We start from the raw sequence: 20,942 nt of genomic DNA, 5'->3' as shown, positions 1-20,942 counted from the left end.
CAGAAAGCAGTGAGTTTTATTTAACCGGCGAGGGCAACATTACCTCGATGAACATGAGGGTCTGGGACAGGTAGAAGGAGATGGATTTGCCGTACAGAGATGCCGGGTGCTGTTTGTAGTAGTTCACCACATCCAGAGCTTCTTCATGAGTGCTCATCTCCAGAAAAGCCTGATGGACACAGATATTAGACTTCAGGTCTTACTGTGAAACAGGAAACAGGTCAGATCCTGTGGTTTGTGATCTTTAGGACGACGATACTGAAGCTTGGCTCGTTTCTGTAAAGTGTGAGGGCTTGGACTGAGCGATGGTCAAAGTTTTTCCTCTATACAGACTTTCTGGGGAAGTTTTTCCTTAAGTTCAAGTCACCCTTCTCTTTTTTGGTTTATTTGGTGCGCTTGTTTAAAAATCCTTCTGAAAAATCAACCCTTATTTGACCCGTTTAACTTTATGAGTTATGTGACATATTCAGCTTAATTTAAATAAAATTTGTAGTTAACATTTTGTTCTTTTTTAAACTTTGATTATATTTGATCCAGACATCATTTTTTGCCATTTATGTAGATTTTAACTTGCTGCAGTCAGTATGTTATTAACTTATACTGAATTTTAGTTTTATTTTTATTAAGCTCACTTTGTTTTATTGAAGCATATATTATTATTATTATTATTATTATTATTATTATTATTATTATTATTATTATATTACAGCATTTTATTTAAGATGCGCTAACGTGATATTTCTTTTTCTCTCCTTTTTAAAAAACATTTTGAAAATTGTTCTTCTGAGTCAGAGCAAAACACAAATACTTCAAACAACACATCAAAAAATTATTTGTATTTTCTTAAAAAGAAGAAGAAAAAAGAAAAAGTCCAGACATCTGACACATCTTCGACTGACTGACCTTCCTATGACTCATTAGTCTTCCCTTTCTGATTTATATTAAATTACATGAGTCGTCACATTTAAAATCAATCGCTACCTCCGACCCAATCCCGACAGAATCAGCTAACCTCGCAAAGCCCAGCAAAATCTTACCTTCACACAATGAATATTTCCAGTTACAGCCCTCAGAGTTCATAGGGGTGCTCAGAATTTTGCACTTTTAATTTGTGTTATTATTTTTACTTTAATTTCATGAGTACAGCTGGTTTCCACATCAAATTCATGTGAGTGTCCCAATCTAAAGCCAAAATCTGTTTGTTTTTTTGTTCCCTATGATTTTTAAAAATTATTAAAAAGGTATTTTTTCCCTTCCTCAGATTTGAAATGAATGAAGTGGAAACAGCGAGGTGAGCTGTCCTACCTTGTTCTTGAGGATGAGGTGCTCCCTCAGGCAGCCGAAGCGCTCAGCGAAGGCGAACAGGGTCTTGTTGCTGAGAGGCTTCCTGTCGTATTTCACCACCACCACCCTGCTCCTCAGCTGAGGACACGACATTTAACACTGCTGCACCGTCACTGAAGCACCACAAAGCTTTTCAAAGATATTCTGGATGACGTGAACTTTTAAACAATGTGTTTGGCACAGAGGGAGGAAATATGTTTACTGAAACCCTCTGAAATCCACAGGGTCAGAGACACAGCAGGTGACACAAGCGTTCAGACTGACCTTATTCAGACCCAGCTGTCCAGGACCTCCACCTCCACCTGACACAGAAAAACACAATGTTTAGGCCACCAATTTAGGATCTTTTAAGTGACCAAAATGACCATGCAGGGTTTTTATTTTATACAGAAATAAACTTTTTAAAGGCTCTGATTACATTAAATTAGGGTTGTGCGATATGACCAAAATATCGCAAAAACATTTCCCATCCTGATAACACTTTATATCACAAAATAGCGCATTTTCTGTAAATGCTGTGAATCTCGGGCAACTCGATTTGCGTGAAGTATACCTGGAGCACACGACGCCTGAATCTATACATTTTTAGATAGAAGCTGTAATGCCTGCCATTTTCATTGTGAGTATTTATTACATGGCGTGCTGCTGGGAAAAGCCTGTTCTAATGTTTGAGTCTAAAGATTATTTTGAGCACCTGACTTCTCTTTTTTATCTGTGATGGTTTTTGTGCCCGAACATTTTCAGAGCAATTATTTAATAAGTAATGTAAGTCAGCAAGTAAATAAAGTAAGATAAGTAAGTACAGTAACAAAAGTATAGTAAGTACACTAACCAAATTAATAAGGTAAGTATAACAAGTAAAGTAAGAAAGCTGAGTAAAGTAAGCCAAGTAGAGCAACTATAGTTTATTTATTTTACTCACTAAAGTGATCACAGTAAGTAAAGTACACTAAATACAGTGAGTACAATAAACAGTAAATGAAGTGAGAAGAGTAAAGAAAATATGGTAAAGTAAGTACAGCTAATAAAGTGAGTAAAGTCTGACAAGGAAGAAAACAAATTACAGGAAGAAAAGCAAAAGTAAAACATGTTTAGTTTTGCTACTTATCTTACTTAAATAGAGTAAGTATGTACAGTCAGTAAATAAACAGAAATAGTAAAAGTAAAGTTAAATAATGAAGTCATTAAGTAAGACAAGTAAACTAAATAAACAAAGGAGTACACTGAGTACATTGAAAAAAGTAAGCAAAGAAAGTAAAGTTAACAAAGTACAGAGAGTTAAATAAGTCAGTAAGTAAAGGACGGTAAGAGTAAAACTACATTAAAGAAAATACTGGCGGCAGCCTCTGCCACCTCTCAGCCTCCTAGTAGATGCACCTATGGTATGAATTTCAAAATCCTGCATCACCTTGTTCTCAAATTGTTCAAACCTAAGTCAAGTCCATGAGAAAAATAAGAAAGCTCTGGCTGATTCATTCAGATAAGTAAAGTAGGTAACAAAACTAGGTGTAGTAAGAAAAGAATGTGCGTAAGTAAAGAAGGTAAAGTAAGATATGTAAAACAAGTACCGCTAGTAAATGAGGGAAAATAAGAACTAGGTAAGTAAGTAAAGTAAGTACAGTATGTACAGTAAGATAAGTAAAGTAAATAAGACAGACAACTAAGTATTGAAACAAAATTAAAGATAATTTACTTAATTCCTTTAATTACATAAGTATAGTAATTAAATGAGTATATTATAATAAGCTAAAGTAACTAAATTAAATTGAGTAAAAAGACTAAGCTAAGGATGCAAGTGAAGTCAGTACATTAAATGAACAAATAAATGTTCATTATATTAAAAAAAATGATGGATTTAAAATATCACGATCGGCCCTTTAGAATTTTAAAAAATACATAAGGACAAGTTAAGACGATTTATGTCCTGGAGTGGACTAAAACCTCCAGCAATAATGATAACAGTAATAATTAGAAGAAGAAAAAGGCATCTGCATGTATCTTACCCCAGCTCGAGGACATCCCTCCCATTGGTCCTGAAGACATGGGGGCGGGACCCAGCAGCCCTGCAGACAGGTTGGGGGTCTCTGACAGACCTCCACTGGAAATAAATGAACTAGGGTGTGAGTCAGTTATCAAACATCTGGATTATTAGAACAAAATATAATATGATGTAATACAATATAAAAATTACTCAATTAGCACAAACAAGCTATAGAAGCTGCAAAGAGTCTGTGAACCCCAGAATTTGATTTTTTATGATATGATGTCTGATTCTCAACTGCAGTCTATCACAGATTTTACTTTAATTTGAAGTATTAAAGTATTTTTACTTCCAGTGTGTGAACAGACTGAAGTGTAATGTCCCCCTCAGTTGCCTGTAGCAGCATGTGGGCCGACTCTGCTAGTCCATGTCATGATTTCACTTCTGAGTGCTTCAATGACAGCACAAGCTAACTTAGAAATGCTAGTGCTATCATTGCTATCACTTAGCTTAGAAATGGAGTCCACAATTCAGTCATGATTACAGAGAGCAGCAGATGAATTATTTTCTACACTATAATTACTGTTTTGCTAACAGTATCAGTGTCTCTTACCCTCTGCCTGAGCCCATACCGGGATCCCACTCAGGATACCTAAAAGAAAAAACAAACAAACAAAAAAACATTCACACAATATTAAACATCTATTAAAGAGGGAAAGACCTCCGAGTTCAATCCAGCATAAACCAAGTAGGTGACACATCTTGACTGACTGCAGATGGTTTCAATGTTTTGGCTCACTGTTGTGTATTAAGAGCGACTCACATGTCAAGAAGCTGCCGTCTGTTTTCAGCATGGCGGAGTCCATTAATGTGTTGATTCCACTCCTACAAACACATCTAGAGAATGAGTGACGCTCAAACACTTTCATTTCCTAACATGGAACCTCTATATTAAAGGTCCAGTTCAAACAGTTATTAACCTTAAGTGGTTCATTCAGAAAAGCACCCAGGGAATTGTTTTTGTTTTGTTTTTTAAACTAAGTAAAAAATATATATATATTATCACCTGTTACTTAAAGGGTATGATAAAATGGTTCCTGTACCGTTTTAAAAATTAAAGGAGTGCTTTTTAAGATCTTTTAGAAATGACTTAAAAAAAGAAATGAAAAACAGCATTTGATGCCTTTTTTCCAAGAAAAGAAAAGGGTAATGTGGATCTTTTTGGATTCTAAACTGGCTAGACAAAACAGTAACAGTCACTGATTTTAAGGAGGTTATAAAATACCATGTGTATATTTCTCAAATCTTTAGCAAAGGCTTGGGAAATAGAACATTTTAAGACCATTTTAATTCCTTTTTTAAAAGTTCATACTTAATGCCCCAGAAGAAACCCTGACACCACAAACTAAAGAAAAACAAACACAAGACCCCAGCTGCCAAAAGTCTCACAGGTTTAAAAGCTGCCAATTCGATAAGTCCATGAATGTGTGAGGAGCTTTAAATGTTTCATGTTGGAGACACAAGGAGCAAATCAAGATCCTCCCAGGACTTTGTTAAAGCTAATGAAGTGAAAAGATCAAGTATATCAGACTGAATGTGTAACATGAACAGCTTTACCAGCTCATGTGAACAGATACTAATTATAAAAAGAGATTTTTGGTTTAATTGGATGACCGCTGGAAAGATCCAAATCTAACTGGTCAATGCTGGAGAGCTTCAGCTGAGAAAATGGAGACAGGGAACATGCTGTGAGGAGATACAACAAGGAAATTATATGAAGTAAACCGGACCTGAATCAGCGCCTGTCACTGACTGAAGGAAGACTGGAGCTCAAACAATTACAGTTAGTCCGAGAAGAAAAGAGGAAGCAGGTTGGACGTACTCACCATGGTGGAATGAACGTCAAAGTCACAAAGAGAGCACACGTGGGGGAACATGGGGGGCATGACTCCCAAGAAGTCTTGGACTTTTCCGTTTGACGGGGAGCCCATCCTCCTCTGCATAAAGACTGGCTCAGACGGGCCCATGCCGAGCCCACTGCGGTGGGAAAGCTCAGAGTATGGCCTCTCTCTGCTCCCACCTCCACCTCCACCGCTGTAATTTAAGCCATAGCCCCGGCCGGAGGAGACGTCCTGCAGGGAGCTGTACCCAAAGTCTGTGGAGGACTTGGCTGAACCTTGTCCCAGAGAAGAACCGCCCATCCTCCCCACGTGTCCCTCTTCCCAGCTTCCTCCTCGATACGCAGCATCAGAGGACATGGCCGCCCGCCGCTCTCCTGCTTCCCCCTTGCGACTCTTCAGCTGTCTGAGGATGTGTGGCAGCGTCTCCACACTGATCTCCTCCTCAGGGATTTCAGCCAGAGCGTCCAGGTCAGAGGGCGACAGCCCCAAACTGGCAAACAGCTTCATGGTGCTGCCAAGATTGCTGGTGCTGCCGCCACCGCCGCTGCCACGTCGGGACATCTGCCCGCTGCCGTCCTGGCCCTCCATGCCCATGCCCACACCCACACCCATTGGTCTGTTGGGACGCTGCTCGTTCATGTTGAAGTTCAAGGTTTCTGCAGCGGCCAGGAGCCCCCGACCCACAGCGAAGTGTTTCTGAGCACCGTCAGCCTGCGTCTTCTGAGACATGATATCAAAAAGTCTGTCCCGCTCTCTGGATTCAGCACAGAGAGCCAAGATAAAGAAGGAAACAGGCGCTGGAAAGGTCTTCAAAGATGACAGGAACTTAATGTGGTCAAAGAGAGCAGGAGCTCCTTTTCTTCTGTGGTGGCAAGTCTTATTTCTGCTGAGACACAATGAGGTAGAAAAAGCTTCAAACAAAGCCTCTCCTAAGAAAACAGGAGCCAGTGGAGGCCCTGAGCAACAGACGGAGGAGCACGACTCTGATCTTTACTGCAAAGGGAACATAGGAGGCGGTTAAAGGAGGAGAGAGAGAAAGATTCACCTCAGCCCAGCAGGAGGAACATGACCTGATGCAAACAGAGTGATGGAGACCGCCTCACTGAGGAAGAGAAACTCTGAGTCCACGAAAACATCGACAAGAGGCGAGATTACAACGAGCCTCTGAGTGAATCACAGCCTGACACAGACCAGGAGTAACATCTGTGCAGGTACAGTGAGAGGAGAAGGAAAGGTGTACCAAACACGCCTACGGGGGAGGGGCTAACAGCTAAACTAAGCTAAATGCGCTAATATCATCCATAAACACTACTCTGTTTAGCCTGACATGTTTTAACTAAAAGCATAGATAATTAAAACTAGGCGTCCAAAAGTGAGTAAAAGCAGACCGACAATGACTCAGACAAGCTGTGTAGCTAAGGTAGCTAACATTGCTAACACACGTCGCCTGCTACATGCTAACACTAGAATAGGTAAAACCCTTCAATTATCTGATATTTAACGTGCAAACTGTACATGAAGCTGTTGATATATAACGTGTATAATGAGGATTAATCTGTAGACACAGACGCTCTTACCCTTTCTCCAAAACCTTTTAGATCAGTTATTTATGAGCCTGCGTGAGAGACAACCGCACACTACGAAGTATCGCGATATTTCGTCTCAACTCACAGCGGGTTTTACTGAGGTTTCTCCGCTCTTCGCGGTTCTTTTTCTTCTTTCTAGTGCAAATAGAGGGCTCGGCAAGTTCTTCTGTCTTTATTACTAGTTAATTAAACTACTCTTATCATCAGCAAGACCGAAGAGCTGGAAGGACAGTTAGGGCTTGTGAATAAAGTTTAAACAATGGACTCTCCCCCCGTGCTCCGTTTAATGGTACGTCTCAGTACGATCACGTGTCTGAATGTAACGATCAAACAAAAGGTGTCTGTTCAGTTTGTATGAAAGGTCAAAAATCTGCAGCCAGTTTTAAATACATCATTTAAATACATCATCTTGAATGTCATCTTTTTGTAATTTTAGGATAATAAAAAGTAAGAGGAGAAAGGAAATAAATCTCCGTTCACATTTATTTTAGCTTCACAGGTTTACTTATTTCTGCTTAAACATCTTGTTTTTCTGAACAGCAGCATCAGTCAAACTAGAGGAAGGTAGTGAGGAAAACTGTTGAGAGAATGAGGTTGATTACCTGGCAGAAAATAATCCAGGTAGATGGATCACCTGATCAACCGGGTAAATTACAGTGGAAGCCCAGCCAACCACATGCTGCCTCATGCAGAAGTAAAATTTTTTGCCCTTTATGTGGTACTGAAACTGAAAATTATCAAAGAAAAACTGATGTCTTTGAAAAAAAAAAAAATCTTTTTATTATTTTTGGAACAAAAAACTACAAAAAAGCTAACCCTAAATAAATAAAAATACAAGATAAAAATGTCTATTTTAACAAAATTCTAACACATTTTATTGAGAAACCAAGAACAAAATCAAGTCCGTTTCAGACGTTAAACAAATATTCACATCTATGAGTCTTAAAAAAATAATTTATTGTTCAGATGTTAGTTTGAAAAACCAGATGTTTCAAAAATCAAAGGAAAAACCTGCACAGGCAAAATGTTTTTATACTGTTTGGTCAACATTTTGTTTTGTCTAATCAATAACATAACTAATCAATAACAGAGTCTTTGAGGCTTTAAGCCCACAGAGCAGCAGCAGGAAGTCACTCAGATGTGTGTTTCACACATGGCTAAAGAAACAAAATTAAAACCTTAAAAAAAAAATCTGACATTCACGTCTCTTCCTCAGCTTCAGGTGTTCTCAGGTCGGCAGCGCCTTCTTCTCTGCTTTGCTCTGCTCCTTCTCCAGGTGTTTCTGAAAACAAACATATGCTGTAATGTGGGCGGGGCAGTGTCGCATATGTACTTCAGGTATGTTATAATGTGGCTAGGTCTAAGGTGTATCATTATGTGGGCACCTGCAGCTTGTTGTAGTGAGCTTGGCTGCTGCAGTGCATCTTCTTCGCCGTGTCTTCGTTGGAGTAAAACAGGAAACAGATGCGGCAGTAAAACCCCGCCTTCACGTGTTCGATACCTGAAATAGTAACAATGACGATGATGACGGCGAGTTTTTTTTTTACGTGAACCTGACGATGACCTGGCGAAGCTTTCTCACCGATGGGTGTGGAGGGATCGTACAGCGGCAGGGGCAGAGACGCTGTGCTGGATTTGTTCGCAGCGACAGGAACAGCCTCTGTCTGCTCATTCTGATTAGTCGATGTCTCCATCTGCGAAAATAAAAGAGAAAAACAAAAGATTCGTCTTGTTTACCTGTTTTATTTCAAATCAAAATTTAAAAACAAAGTTTCCCCATTGTTAGCATGTTAGCAATTAGCTCAAATCTCTGGTCAGTTGATGGAAAGATGTTTAAATGAATTCGATGTCACCGAAGTCGTCTTTGATTGAACGTTTCAATAACGAGCTGTACAAACGACTCACGTCCTCGCTGTCCTTCAGCTTCTCAGCACCCAAATTTTCATCCATCACCGTCTCTTCACCACTGACTTCACAGCTCTGCACTTCCTCCTCCTTTTTCTCCTCTTCCTCTTGTTTGACCTCCTCTTTGGGCTTCTTCCCTGGAGGCTCCTCGCTGTCATGGGAGGATTTTAGTGGCGGGCTCTCGCTCGCTCTCTTCTTGGTGTTCGGCACTCTATGGCTTAATGGACAGACGTGATTGAGGGGTTCAGAGGCTTCAGCTTAAAGCAAAGTACATCCACAAGCTGTAAAAGACAGGTGTCATCTCCAGGTTTACATTTAGATAAAAGGCCTGAAGACGACTGCTGCTGTGAAGAGAAACTAATAAATCAGACTCGTGCAGCGAGCACACAAGAAGTAAAAGAAGAAACTCACCCGTGTTTGAGCTGCTTGTACTTCCTGCTCACGTAGAGGGTCAGGCGCTTCCCGCTGAATCTCAGTGGCTTCGCTTTATAATCGGCAGCCATCTTCTCTGCGTCCTCGGCATTACACATCTCGAGGAAACACTGAGGACAAGCATCAGACGGCTTTAAAGCAGCAGGAGTTATGTGGATTCAGGTCGGACGTGCATTTGTCCCAGTTCCGTACCTCTCTCCGGATCCTGTTCAGGAAGTACTTCTTGACCATCCCATATGGTTCGGCGAGCTTCAGGACCTCCTCGTCCGTGTATTTGCTGTTGGGGATCTGCCCGATGTACACCACCTTGCTGGAACCGGACTGAACAGCAAACACAGAGAAAATGAGCCCACAAAGAAGAAAACAAACACCGACTGTCCTCATACGGTCGTGTTTCTTTTATCTGACAAATGTCACAAATATCACATTTTTACTGGCCCACAATAATCTGGAACACTAATAACATCCACATCTTCTCTGATCCTGCTTCCTGTCACCGATTTCCAGTGTAAGTCACAATTCATTTTAGTTTTACTATAAACATAAAGCCCAACACAGCCAGGCATCTGCTTATGTAGCAGACCTGCTGAAACCTTAAAACAGCAGTTTGATCATCTGATCAGAATCTTTTAATTGATCCATGATCTTATTGTAAATCCAGAGCCGATCACACTTCGAGGTTGTAGCTCGTAAACATTGGAACAGCTGAATCTGGGGTTTGTTTTAAATGACTGCTCAAAGATAATTTTACTTATTTATTTTTTATATTTTAGCTTTAACCAATGACCACTGCAGTCTGGCTAAGGTGTATGTATTTAGAACATTTTAGACACAAACCTTATTCTCAGGTTTCAAATTTTGTAGAAATTAATAAATCAGATGAAAACATAACATGGAGGTTAAAAAAATTTAAATAAATCACCTGGATGGTGGGGTAGCTCATGGAGTGACTGATCTTCACCGTCCGCCCGCACACTGACGCCGTGATGTTCCCGTTGTAGAAGTTGGCCATCGCCCGTGCTTCTTCTTCTGTGGCAAACTGAAGGAACGCCTGACGAGGGAGAGGAGACAATGCGATATTCAAAAATACTTTTCAGGAAATATCCAACTACTTCAATTGGATGCAGGTTCGTTTACCACTTCTATATTTACCACTTCTCCAAATTTGCATTTGGAACATTTTTCAACTGATGTTTGAAAAAGTTGCTTTACTGGTGTGATACAAATGTCCAGGATTAAACTTTCACTTAACACTGAACAGAGTACCTCGGGTCTCAGGTCCAGCACCAGGTGTTTGACCACCTTCCCGAAAGGCTGGGCGAGTTTCAGCAGCTCGTTGAGGTACTGGTACCCTCGCCTGAAGCCGACGATGTTCACCACCCTCATACCCTGATGGGAGGAGCAAGAATTGAGGAATTCCAGTGAAACAGAGTGAATGAAAACAGGTTTCTGAACACAGATTATGTTGGAAATCTCATAAAATGTCGAAAGTAGTGCAATTTCATATAAAACTAAAGTTATTGTGAATCAAAAGTTCAATTGCAGTTGAACTTTGTCAATCTCCCCTCACTCACAAACTATTTGAACTATTCAACTTGAGGGAGTCATTAATTCACCAATGAGCTCTCCACCCTTCAGTTGTAAAACAATAGACCACAGAAAAGGTCAAAATATTTCAAATGTATTAATAAAGTGAAAAACTGAGATTCTTGAGATGCAGTGATCCACAGAAACATGAAGTCAAATATTAAAGGTATCAGAGCGACGGCGCTCGGGTACGTACCCCTCGCCTCGTGTTGTCTGCAGAGAAGAGGAGACACAAACAGAGAGGAAGATGTGCGTTAATTTCAAACACCTTTTTGTTGATTGAAGACATCGTCCTCACATCCATGAAGGAAAATGACTTTTTTAAGGAAAAGCTGGTGCTGCAGCACATTACAGGTACAAGTGTTAACTTTGATCTCTAAATATTGATCTGATCAGGTACCGATATTGTCCGACTCTCCATGGGCTTCGTCGTTGTCTTCCTCCAGCTCGTCCAGCGTCACAAAGTCCTCCATGTTCTCTGGGAAGTCCTGCTGGAAGAGACATCATTAACACACCTGTGCCACTCCTGGATTACAGACTGAAGGACAGAGCAGGTGCATCACCTCTTCTTCGGGTAGATCTCCCTCCGCTGCCTCTGGAGCCTCCGAGCTCTCTGCCGCCTCCATGTTCATCTCCCCTTTGCCCTTGTGCTCCTCGGCCAAGGTTTCTGCTTGTGGCTCTGACTCCGCCTCCTGCTTGACCTCACTCGTGTCTCCAAGTGTGTCATTAGTGACATCATCGGTAACCTGTGTGCAGTTCGGTTTAATTCCAGGAATCACTTTTGGCTTTAATATTTGTTTCAACTTTTTTGTTTTCTCACCTTCTCCTCCTCCTGTCGAGCATCCTCAGACTCCTCTACCGTCTCCTTCACAGACTCTTCTCCCTTAGGCTCGTCCTCCTTCTCCTTGCCATCAGGTACCTGCTCCTCCTTCTCCTTGCCATCAGGTACCTGCTCCTCCTTCTCCTTGCCATCAGGTACCTGCTCCTCCTTCTCCTTGCCATCAGGTACCTGCTCCTCCTTCTCCTTGCCATCAGGTACCTGCTCCTCCTTCTCCTTGCCATCAGGTACCTGCTCCTGCTCCTCCTCGCCATCAGGTACCTGCTCCTCCTTCTCCTCGCCATCAGGTACCTGATCCTGCTCCTCCTCGCCATCAGGTGCCTGCTCCTGCTCCTCCTCGCCATCAGGTGCCTGCTCCTGCTCCTCCTCGCCATCAGGTGCCTGCTCCTGCTCCTCCTCGCCATCAGGTACCTGCTCCTCCTCCTCCTCGCCATCAGGTGCCTGCTGCTCTTCTCCGTCCTCCCTTCCTTCCATCACTCCTGACACTTCCTCGTCCTCCTCCTCTGTTACCATCTTCACTTTGTCCTTCTCTTCCTTATTTTCCTGTCTGCTCCTGGAGCTGGATGAGGAGGTTTTGGAGTTGGAGGACTCGGCTCTGCCATTCTTCTGGCTCGAACTGTCTCCTCCGCCCTGTTTGTGCTTCACACTGTATGAACGAGTGTGTATGAGTTTAAGCTTCCATGTGTATCCTGACATATATACACTGTGTTAGCAGTTAGCCAGCTAACACCACCTCTCATAACGAGGTCAGAGATGATGTTCAATTTCTAACTTTTAATAAAGAGTCGGGTTTGCTCACTGGCTAATCTGGAGCTACTTCTGCTGACACCCTGCTGTTTTCAACATGACGTCTGCTATGATCTACGAAAGCTGAAATATCATGGATCAGCTGTGCTGCACCAGTTTAAAGTCTGTGACACAGAGGAACAGGAACAACCATTGGTACCCTGCATGTTTTCTTATAATTGACTTGACAGAACTTGAAAAAATGCATTCTGGGTACATTTTCACAGCTCGTATCACCACAATTTAGAGCAGGGGTGTCAAACATATGGCCTGGGGGCCAGAATCAGCCTGGCAAACACTCCAATCTGGCCCACTGGATGGCTTTGGAACATCTGGAGGAAGATCTTTAAGTGTCTTTTCATAAGTTTTGCAGCTTTAACTACTGATACAGATGCTCCCCATACCCGTCCATTTTTCTTATATTAAAATATCTCATGGATTAGATACATAGTTATGGTTCTGCACATCGGCAGAAAGGAGAGTTCTGGTCAGGTAACTGTCTTTTATGTCATTTATTTCCCACAACCTCCAGTCAAAGGGTGTATCTGTCCCTTTCACTGCATTTCATTCATGTATGTGTTTACAGTTCCTACACCATGTCATGGTAGCAGTGTCTGAAGCCGGGCACTCACTTGAGGGTTTTGTATTTGGTGCAGATGTTGAGACGAACTATTCTCCCATTGAAGACGAGGGGGTTCTCGGTGTAATGATTCACCAGCATCTCTGCGTCCTCCACAGTTGCCAGCTGAATAAACGCCTGGACACACAGACGAACACAAAAGCAGCCATCATTCAAACTTATTCACCTTATCACAGACTATACTCAGCCAAATCTGATCTCCACACTTTCTGTAGTAATGCTGGCATCACATGAGCACTCAAAGAGTAGCAGTGTTTCTTGCTCTGTCTTGATGATGGTCAATCATCCAGGTAAGTAAATCTCCAAAAGTTGATTCTGTTCATCTGGACGTAGCGTTTTGTGGGAGAAACGTTTCGTCACTCATCCAAGTGACTTCTTCAGTCTCAGCTGACTGCAGGTTTCCCCAGTCTTATAAACAGTACATTTGCATAATGACTGAAACCAGGCCACTGAGGAACAATGGGCTGGGAGGTCAGTTCCTTAATCTTAATTATGCAAATTCTCATGACCATTGATCTACAACCACTGACCAAAGCTCACTGATCAAAGACCACTGATCAATGGCCATGAGTACCATTCACAGAGAGTTGGGGAATGGCTGCAATCACAGCATTGTAAGATGGTGAAAGATGTACCCTTAGGCCCCCTCCTCGATTCAGAGATGGTTTTTCCCTTTTCACGTAAATGGCCTCCTTGACTCCGCACTCAAACCAGCGTTCCTCCCTGTCCAGGATGTGCACATCCTCATCATTGAAAGAGTATCCACTGGCCTGTAGGTGTAAATAGACTGCAGAGTCCTGACCTGACGAGGTAGCTCTTCTGTGATGTGCCATCCACTTACGTTTCGGTGTGTCAGTGTTTTGTTTTTGCGTGACTGTTATGTATTTCCTGCTTTACTTTGAAAGTCTGTGTTATCTTAGTGTGTTCAGTTTATATTTTCCCTGTCTCGTCAGTTCTAATTTGCCCCAGCTGTGTTTCCCTCCTGTGGTCCTTTTCCTGATTGCTCCCTCTATGTATTTAAACCCTGTGTTTCAGTGTGTCATGGTCGCGATCTCCCCCGTGTTGTAAATAGTTTGGTGTTTTTGTTGTAAATAAATAGTCTGTTGTAAATAGTTGTGAATGGGTTTGTTAATATTTTCGTTTGAGACACCTTCGTTTTGGGATTTTGGTGGAGGGCCTTCGTGGTTTTATTTTCCTTATTTTTATTTTCCTGCGTTGCACCCCGGTTGCCTAGGCCGGGGTGTAACATATGGGGGCTCGTCCGGGATCGCTGGAGGGTCCGAGGGCCGCTTCAGCCTCCGTCTGTCTTCGCTGGAGGGCCCGGGGACCGCTTCAGCCGTCCGCCGTCGCTGGAGGGTCCGAGGGAGGGACCGCTTCAGCTGACTGTCTTCGCTGGTGGGTCCGAGGGACCGCTCCAGCCTTCATCCGCCTTCGCTGGAGGGTCCGAGGGACCGCTCCAGCCTCCGTCTGTCTTCGCTGGAGGGTCCGTGGGACCGCTCCACACTTCATCCGCCTTCGCTGGAGGGTCCGTGGGACCGCTCCAGCCTTCATCTGCCTTCGCTGGAGAGTCCGAGGGACCGCTCCGGCCTTCGTCTGCTGGAGGGTCAGTGGGACCGCTCCAGCCTTCGTCAGCCTTCGTTTGTCTTCGCTGGAGGGTCCGAGGGACCGCTCCAGCCTTCGTCGTCTGCTGGAGGGTCAGTGGGACCGCTCCAGCCTTCATCAGCCTTCGTCCGTCTTCGCTGGAGGGTCCGTTGGAGGGACCGCTTCAGCCTTCGTCCGCCTTCGCTGGAGGGTCCGAGGCACCGCTCCGGCCTTCGTCTGCCTTTGCTGGAGGGTCCGAGGCACCGCTTCAGTCTTCGTTTGTCTTCGCTGGAGGGTCCGAGGCACCGCTCCAGACTTCATCCGTCTTCGCTGGAGGGTCCGTGGGACCGCTCCAGCCTCCACCAGCCTTCATCCGGTTTTGATCAAACATTTCACTTGGGGTTACATGTTTGATTTTTGGGTGGGGGGAAATGTTACGTTTCGGTGTGTCAGTGTTTTGTTTTTGCGTGACTGTTATGTATTTCCTGCTTTACTTTGAAAGTCTGTGTTATCTTAGTGTGTTCAGTTTATATTTTCCCTGTCTCGTCAGTTCTAATTTGCCCCAGCTGTGTTTCCCTCCTGTGGTCCTTTTCCTGATTGCTCCCTCTATGTATTTAAACCCTGTGTTTCAGTGTGTCATGGTCGCGATCTCCCCCGTGTTGTAAATAGTTTGGTGTTTTTGTTGTAAATAAATAGTCTGTTGTAAATAGTTGTGAATGGGTTTGTTAATATTTTCGTTTGAGACACCTTCGTTTTGGGATTTTGGTGGAGGGCCTTCGTGGTTTTATTTTCCTTATTTTTATTTTCCTGCGTTGCACCCCGGTTGCCTAGGCCGGGGTGTAACATGTTGTTTGGTTCCCCTGATGTATAAGGCTGTTTATAAGGCTGGGGAAACCTGCAGTCAGCTGAGACTGAAGAAGTCACTTGGATGAGTGACGAAATGTTTCTCCCTCAAAACGCTACGTCCAGATGAACAAAATCAACTTTTGGAGTTTCCTGCTCTGGTTTATTTACCCGGTCGGTTAAGAAGAGGTGTTTCTCAACCACACCGAAGCGTTCGGCGAGGGTCAGCAGCTCCTGTTTCTTCTCGTCCTCTCGGGGCAGATGGTAGAAGAAGACCACCTTGCTGCCTTGACTTTTGACCTCTTTCTCAGGTTTGTCTATCGGCCGCTCCACCCGCCGGGTCATCGGTTGGTCCCCTGGTCGGTCTACCGGCCGCTTTGTCAGTCGGTCCATCAGTCGATCCATTGGTCGCTCGTCCTTCTGCAGGTTAGAAACAGAAACTTCTGAGGATCTGAGTCTGTGGGGAAGCGGTGAGTTTTATTTAGCAAGCGAGGGGATGTTACCTCAATGAACATGAGGGTCTGGGACAGGTACAGGGTGACGGGTTTGCCGTACGACAACGGTGGATGCTGCTGGTAGTAGTTTACCACGTCCAGAGCTTCTTCATGTGTGCTCATCTCCAGAAAAGCCTGATGGTCACAAAGATTAGACTTCAATGCTGAAATTCAGTTTTCCTCAGAGAGGTTTGCTTTAAGTTTCACAACCACGTATTTAATGTTGTTATTACTGGATTATATTTAGACTTCTTTAATCCCCAGCTATCTATAGTCTCTTATCACAAGCTCAGTCTGACTCCATTTCTACCATCTTGGACTGCAGCTGGTGCCAGCAGTCCTCCTCCTGGTGTGGAGATCCTCTGTGAGTGGGTTCAGCTCAGCGAGGCTGCGAAGGAGAATGAGTACTACCAGCTGCAGTTTCAGATTGAGGAGATGAAGTTCATGTGCAGGATGAAAGAGTGTGAGGCAGCTGATTGTATTGTTCAGTTACATTTATGAAGAAGAAAGTTTAACTAATGTCTACATCTAAGTTAGAAGTAACTGAGGTGGAAACAGCGAGGTGAGTTTTCCTACCTTGTTCTTGAGGATGAGGTGCTCCCTCAGGCAGCCGAAGCGCTCAACGAGGGCGAACAGGGTCTTGTCGCTGAGAGGCTTCTTTTCATATTTCACCACCACCACCCTGCTCCTCAGCTGAGGACACGACACATAGTCTTTACTGAAACGAGCTGAGCTCTGCAGAAATGAGCTGATCCACAGGAAGACACAGCAGAGAGACAGAGGAGGTCAGACTCACCTTATTCTGTCCCAATGAACCGGAACCACGTCCTCCACCTACTCCTGACACACAAACACACCGATGTTCGCACATGACCAAAGACAGATTTCAAAAGGTGTCTGCAGCTTTCTGAGGGCACTAAACAGCTGGGTCTCTTAACCCTCACCCACTCTTTCTAATGGCTCTCTGTATTTACTGTACCTGAGCTTTTTAACCATTTTTATCCCAAAGTCAGCAAGCGTGGCACATAAATGTAACACTGAGCTCACAGGAGAACCAGACTTGATCAGTTGGAAGTTAAAGACTTGACGTCAGCTGTCTGAAACCATCTTTATGAATAAAATAGTGACTCCCCGCACAGAGAGAAAGTGACAAATGACTTAAAATAATACTAATAGTATTAATAGTGATAAAATAAGACATCTGTGGGTCCCTCACCTCCACCCCAGCTCGAGGACATCCCTGCCATTGGTCCTGAAGACATGGGGGCTGGTCCCAGCAGTCCTGCAGACAGGTTGGGGGTCTCCCAAGGACGACCACTGGAATTAAAAACATGAGATCGTCAGTTATCAGACACCTGGATTATTAACACACAACACAAAGCTTTGTTAACACCAGGCCACAGAGACAGTGTGTGAACCCTCTGGAGGCAGGAGAGTTTCTGAATCTTTATCTAATCTAATGAAGCCCATCTGACCAAACAGGAAGTTGCCTGTCAGGTGTACAGTATGCTTGCTGCTCTCTCTGCTGCTGTGGCCCATACATGACATACAATGCAAACAACAGAAAGACAAATCAGTGCAGGACAATCTGTTTGGGCACAGCTGTCAGTAATAACACTTTTCCGAGGTTAGGTCGAGGTCCTTTAGGACTCTAAATCTAACATCTCAAACACTAAATGAGGAGCTTAATGTTAGCATCTCTTACCCTCTGCCTGGGCCCATACCAGGGTCCCACTCTGGATACCTGAAAAACAACATTCAGTGTTACACATCTGATAAAGAGGAACAGACCTCAAAGGAACATTTAGTCAACAACGATGAGCTGAATGATTACAACCTCCTGCTGAGGTCAAAGAGAGATCGGTACTACGGAACAGGATTTCATCTCATTCGTGTAACTTCAGGGTTAACCTTAAATTTTCTATACTACAAAGGTCGGTTTACTTCTTACCAGGTACGTCATAAACTAATCTGACTAACGCCAGAGTCATCCCCGTCCAGCGCTGGGATTTTGGAGGGCTGCACAGGAGCAAGTTTGCGTTGGTTTGGGTACTGAAACTCTAAAAACCAACCTAATTTCTTCTGATGTGAACATGCTGTTAACAGATTTATAACTTAATCTGTTTTGGCTCACTGTTGTGTATTAAGAGCAACTCACATGTCCAGAAGATGCCGTCTGTTTTCAGCATGGCGGAGTCCATTAACGTGTTGGTTCCACTCCTACAAACACAAACAGAGCATTACTGACACTCAACAGGCCGTTTCTCCTAAAATACAACCTGTATATTAAAGGAACAGTTCACACAGTTATTAACCTTCATAGCGTCACCCAGACAATCACTTAGGACCAGATTTACTAAGAATTTAAATGCACTTCATCAGGTTTCCATTTTAAAACCAAAAATTCATGATTAAGATCTTTTTAAGACCTACAAAAACGAATAATTCATTATATTTTGTGTGCAATAATCACTATAACAGACAGTATTTGATGCTTTCTTAAGCCATCAGTGACAGTCATACAGGCAAGAAGAGCTCACCCGCATATCTTCAAACCTGCTCACTGTGTGACTTTGGTCAGTAGATTACGAACTTCCTGTTGATTTTTGGTAAATTATGTTTTTGTCAGCATTGAAAAGAACCATGTTAAAAATTTTTGCTTTAAAGCCAAAAAGTGTACATTTCTTCTCAGAGAGAATTTAAATTTCCAAATTCGAGTGATAATCGATTAAATCCTTCTTTCTCACTCCTGACATCACAAACTAAAGAAAAACAAACACAAGACCCCTGCTGCCAAAAGTCTCACAGGTTTAAAAGCCGCCAATTCGATAAGTCCATGAATGTGTGAGTGTGAAAAGATCAAGTATATCAGACTGAATGTGTAACATGAACAGCTTTACCAGCTCATGTGAACAGATACTAATTATAAAAAGAGATTTTTGGTTTAATTGGATGACCGCTGGAAAGATCCAAATCTAACTGGTCAAAGCTGGAGAGCTTCAGCTGAGAAAATGGAGACAGGGAACATGCTGTGAGGAGATACAACAAGGAAATTATATGAAGTAAACCGGACCTGAATCAGCGCCTGTCACTGACTGAAGGAAGACTGGAGCTCAAACAATTACAGTTAGTCCGAGAAGAAAAGAGGAAGCAGGTTGGACGTACTCACCATGGTGGAATGAACGTCAAAGTCACAAAGAGAACACACGTGGGGGAACATGGGGGGCATGACTCCCAAGAAGTCTTGGACTTTTCCGTTTGACGGGGAGCCCATCCTCCTCTGCATAAAGACGGGCTCAGACGGGCCCATGCCGAGCCCACTGCGGTGGGAAAGCTCAGAGTATGGCCTCTCTCTGCTCCCACCTCCACCTCCACCGCTGTAATTTAAGCCATAGCCCCGGCCGGAGGAGACGTCCTGCAGGGAGCTGTACCCAAAGTCTGTGGAGGACTTGGCTGAACCTTGTCCCAGAGAAGAACCACCCATCCTCCCCACGTGTCCCTCTTCCCAGCTTCCTCCTCGATACGCAGCATCAGAGGACATGGCCGCCCGCCGCTCTCCTGCTTCCCCCTTGCGACTCTTCAGCTGTCTGAGGATGTGTGGCAGCGTCTCCACACTGATCTCCTCCTCAGGGATTTCAGCCAGAGCGTCCAGGTCAGAGGGCGACAGCCCCAAACTGGCAAACAGCTTCATGGTGCTGCCAAGATTGCTGGTGCTGCCGCCACCGCCGCTGCCACGTCGGGGCATCTGCCCGCTGCCGTCCTGGCCCTCCATGCCCATGCCCACACCCACACCCATTGGTCTGTTGGGACGCTGCTCGTTCATGTTGAAGTTCAAGGTTTCTGCAGCGGCCAGGAGCCCCCGACCCACAGCGAAGTGTTTCTGAGCGCCGTCAGCCTGCGTCTTCTGAGACATGATATCAAAAATTCTGTCCCGCTCTCTGGATTCAGCACAGAGAGCCAAGATAAAGAAGGAAACAGGCGCTGGAAAGGTCTTCAAAGATGACAGGAACTTAATGTGGTCAAAGAGAGCAGGAGCTCCTTTTCTTCTGTGGTGGCAAGTCTTATTTCTGCTGAGACACAATGAGGTAGAAAAAGCTTCAAACAAAGCCTCTCCTAAGAAAACAGGAGCCAGTGGAGGCCCTGAGCAACAGACGGAGGAGCACGACTCTGATCTTTACTGCAAAGGGAACATAGGAGGCGGTTAAAGGAGGAGAGAGAGAAAGATTCACCTCAGCCCAGCAGGAGGAACATGACCTGATGCAAACAGAGTGATGGAGACCGCCTCACTGAGGAAGAGAAACTCTGAGTCCACGAAAACATCGACAAGAGGCGAGATTACAACGAGCCTCTGAGTGAATCACAGCCTGACGCAGACCAGGAGTAACATCTTTGCAGGTACAGTGAGAGGAGAAGGAAAGCTGCAGCAAACACGCTTTACGGGTCGAGCTAACAGCGCTATGATGTCTACGTTGTTTAACCTGACATGTTAACTAAAAGATTAAGTACGCTGTCATTAATGAGAAAAATGAAACCAAAAACGACTCAGATAAGCTGCGCAGCTAACTTTGCTAACATACATGTCCTCCTACCTGCCAACACTGGCATAGCTAACAGCCTTAAGTTATCTGATATTTAACGTGCAAACTGTGGATGAAGCTGTTAACTGTGCATTTACGTGTATAATATGATTTATCTGTAATTACAGACACTCTTACCCTTTCTCCAACACCCGATCGCAGCTGATTAGTAAATAGCACGAGACGGGTGACCAAACTACAGCATGTGAAGTATCGCGATGTTTCCTCTCCTCCTGCATCAGGCGGTGTTTTTGTTTCTGTTCGCTGCTTAAACGTTTTCTATGAAAATAGTTATTAACACAACACACACTTAGCTCCTCTATATTAATAATTTCTCTCAGGTTCTCTTATCACTATAGAGGATATGTATTTGGTTTAAAAAATGGGCTTAGGCTTGTTAAATCAGTGGATTTTATAAACTTTCGGAGGAAGGCGGGCTTTCAGAGT

The 20,942-nt window shown here is 43.7% G+C and overlaps 2 protein-coding genes across 10 annotated transcripts in view; both read right to left on the bottom strand.

The window, feature by feature from the left end:
- LOC309715699 (matrin-3-like) overlaps positions 1 to 6,914 on the bottom strand; it is a gene marked incomplete at its 3' end in the record, with an annotated part of 8,135 nt that extends 1,221 nt beyond the window's left edge. The window contains exons 1-8 of the mRNA XM_082549018.1: positions 6,804 to 6,914; positions 5,212 to 6,109; positions 4,149 to 4,210; positions 3,939 to 3,977; positions 3,348 to 3,442; positions 1,609 to 1,646; positions 1,306 to 1,422; positions 44 to 169 (exon numbers count right to left, since the gene is read on the bottom strand). Of these exons, the coding sequence (XP_082405144.1) occupies positions 44 to 169; positions 1,306 to 1,422; positions 1,609 to 1,646; positions 3,348 to 3,442; positions 3,939 to 3,977; positions 4,149 to 4,210; positions 5,212 to 5,955 (1,221 nt within the window). The remainder of the gene's footprint in view (positions 1 to 43; positions 170 to 1,305; positions 1,423 to 1,608; positions 1,647 to 3,347; positions 3,443 to 3,938; positions 3,978 to 4,148; positions 4,211 to 5,211; positions 6,110 to 6,803) is intronic.
- The window catches only part of LOC309691717 (uncharacterized protein), a 27,501-nt gene extending 6,559 nt beyond the window's left edge, over positions 1 to 20,942 (bottom strand). The window contains exons 1-22 of one of the 9 annotated variants that reach the window (XM_082509594.1): positions 20,634 to 20,940; positions 19,088 to 19,988; positions 18,077 to 18,138; positions 17,624 to 17,662; positions 17,135 to 17,235; positions 16,715 to 16,758; positions 16,495 to 16,611; positions 15,928 to 16,053; positions 15,596 to 15,844; positions 12,993 to 13,117; positions 11,557 to 12,220; positions 11,300 to 11,482; positions 11,137 to 11,227; positions 10,933 to 10,949; positions 10,416 to 10,538; positions 10,072 to 10,200; positions 9,342 to 9,470; positions 9,129 to 9,259; positions 8,718 to 8,934; positions 8,395 to 8,506; positions 8,198 to 8,313; positions 7,749 to 8,094 (exon numbers count right to left, since the gene is read on the bottom strand). In XM_082509594.1, the coding sequence (XP_082365720.1) occupies positions 8,041 to 8,094; positions 8,198 to 8,313; positions 8,395 to 8,506; positions 8,718 to 8,934; positions 9,129 to 9,259; positions 9,342 to 9,470; positions 10,072 to 10,200; positions 10,416 to 10,538; positions 10,933 to 10,949; positions 11,137 to 11,227; positions 11,300 to 11,482; positions 11,557 to 12,220; positions 12,993 to 13,117; positions 15,596 to 15,844; positions 15,928 to 16,053; positions 16,495 to 16,611; positions 16,715 to 16,758; positions 17,135 to 17,235; positions 17,624 to 17,662; positions 18,077 to 18,138; positions 19,088 to 19,988; positions 20,634 to 20,734 (3,831 nt within the window). In that variant the 5' untranslated portion in view covers positions 20,735 to 20,940 and the 3' untranslated portion in view covers positions 7,749 to 8,040. Of the gene's footprint in view, positions 1 to 7,748; positions 8,095 to 8,197; positions 8,314 to 8,394; positions 8,507 to 8,717; positions 8,999 to 9,128; positions 9,260 to 9,341; positions 9,471 to 10,071; positions 10,201 to 10,415; positions 10,539 to 10,932; positions 10,950 to 11,136; positions 11,228 to 11,299; positions 11,483 to 11,556; positions 12,221 to 12,992; positions 13,118 to 15,595; positions 15,845 to 15,927; positions 16,054 to 16,494; positions 16,612 to 16,714; positions 16,759 to 17,134; positions 17,236 to 17,623; positions 17,663 to 18,076; positions 18,139 to 19,087; positions 19,989 to 20,147; positions 20,306 to 20,633 lie in introns of those variants that run through there. The other 8 variants (XM_082509595.1, XM_082509598.1, XM_082509597.1 and 5 more) reach the window with 8 other exon arrangements.

The sequence above is a fragment of the Aulonocara stuartgranti genome, assembly GCF_965226115.1.
Source record: "Aulonocara stuartgranti genome assembly, chromosome: 2".
Classification (NCBI taxonomy): Eukaryota; Metazoa; Chordata; class Actinopteri; order Cichliformes; family Cichlidae; genus Aulonocara; species Aulonocara stuartgranti.
This window is presented reverse-complemented; position numbering and strand designations above follow the sequence as displayed.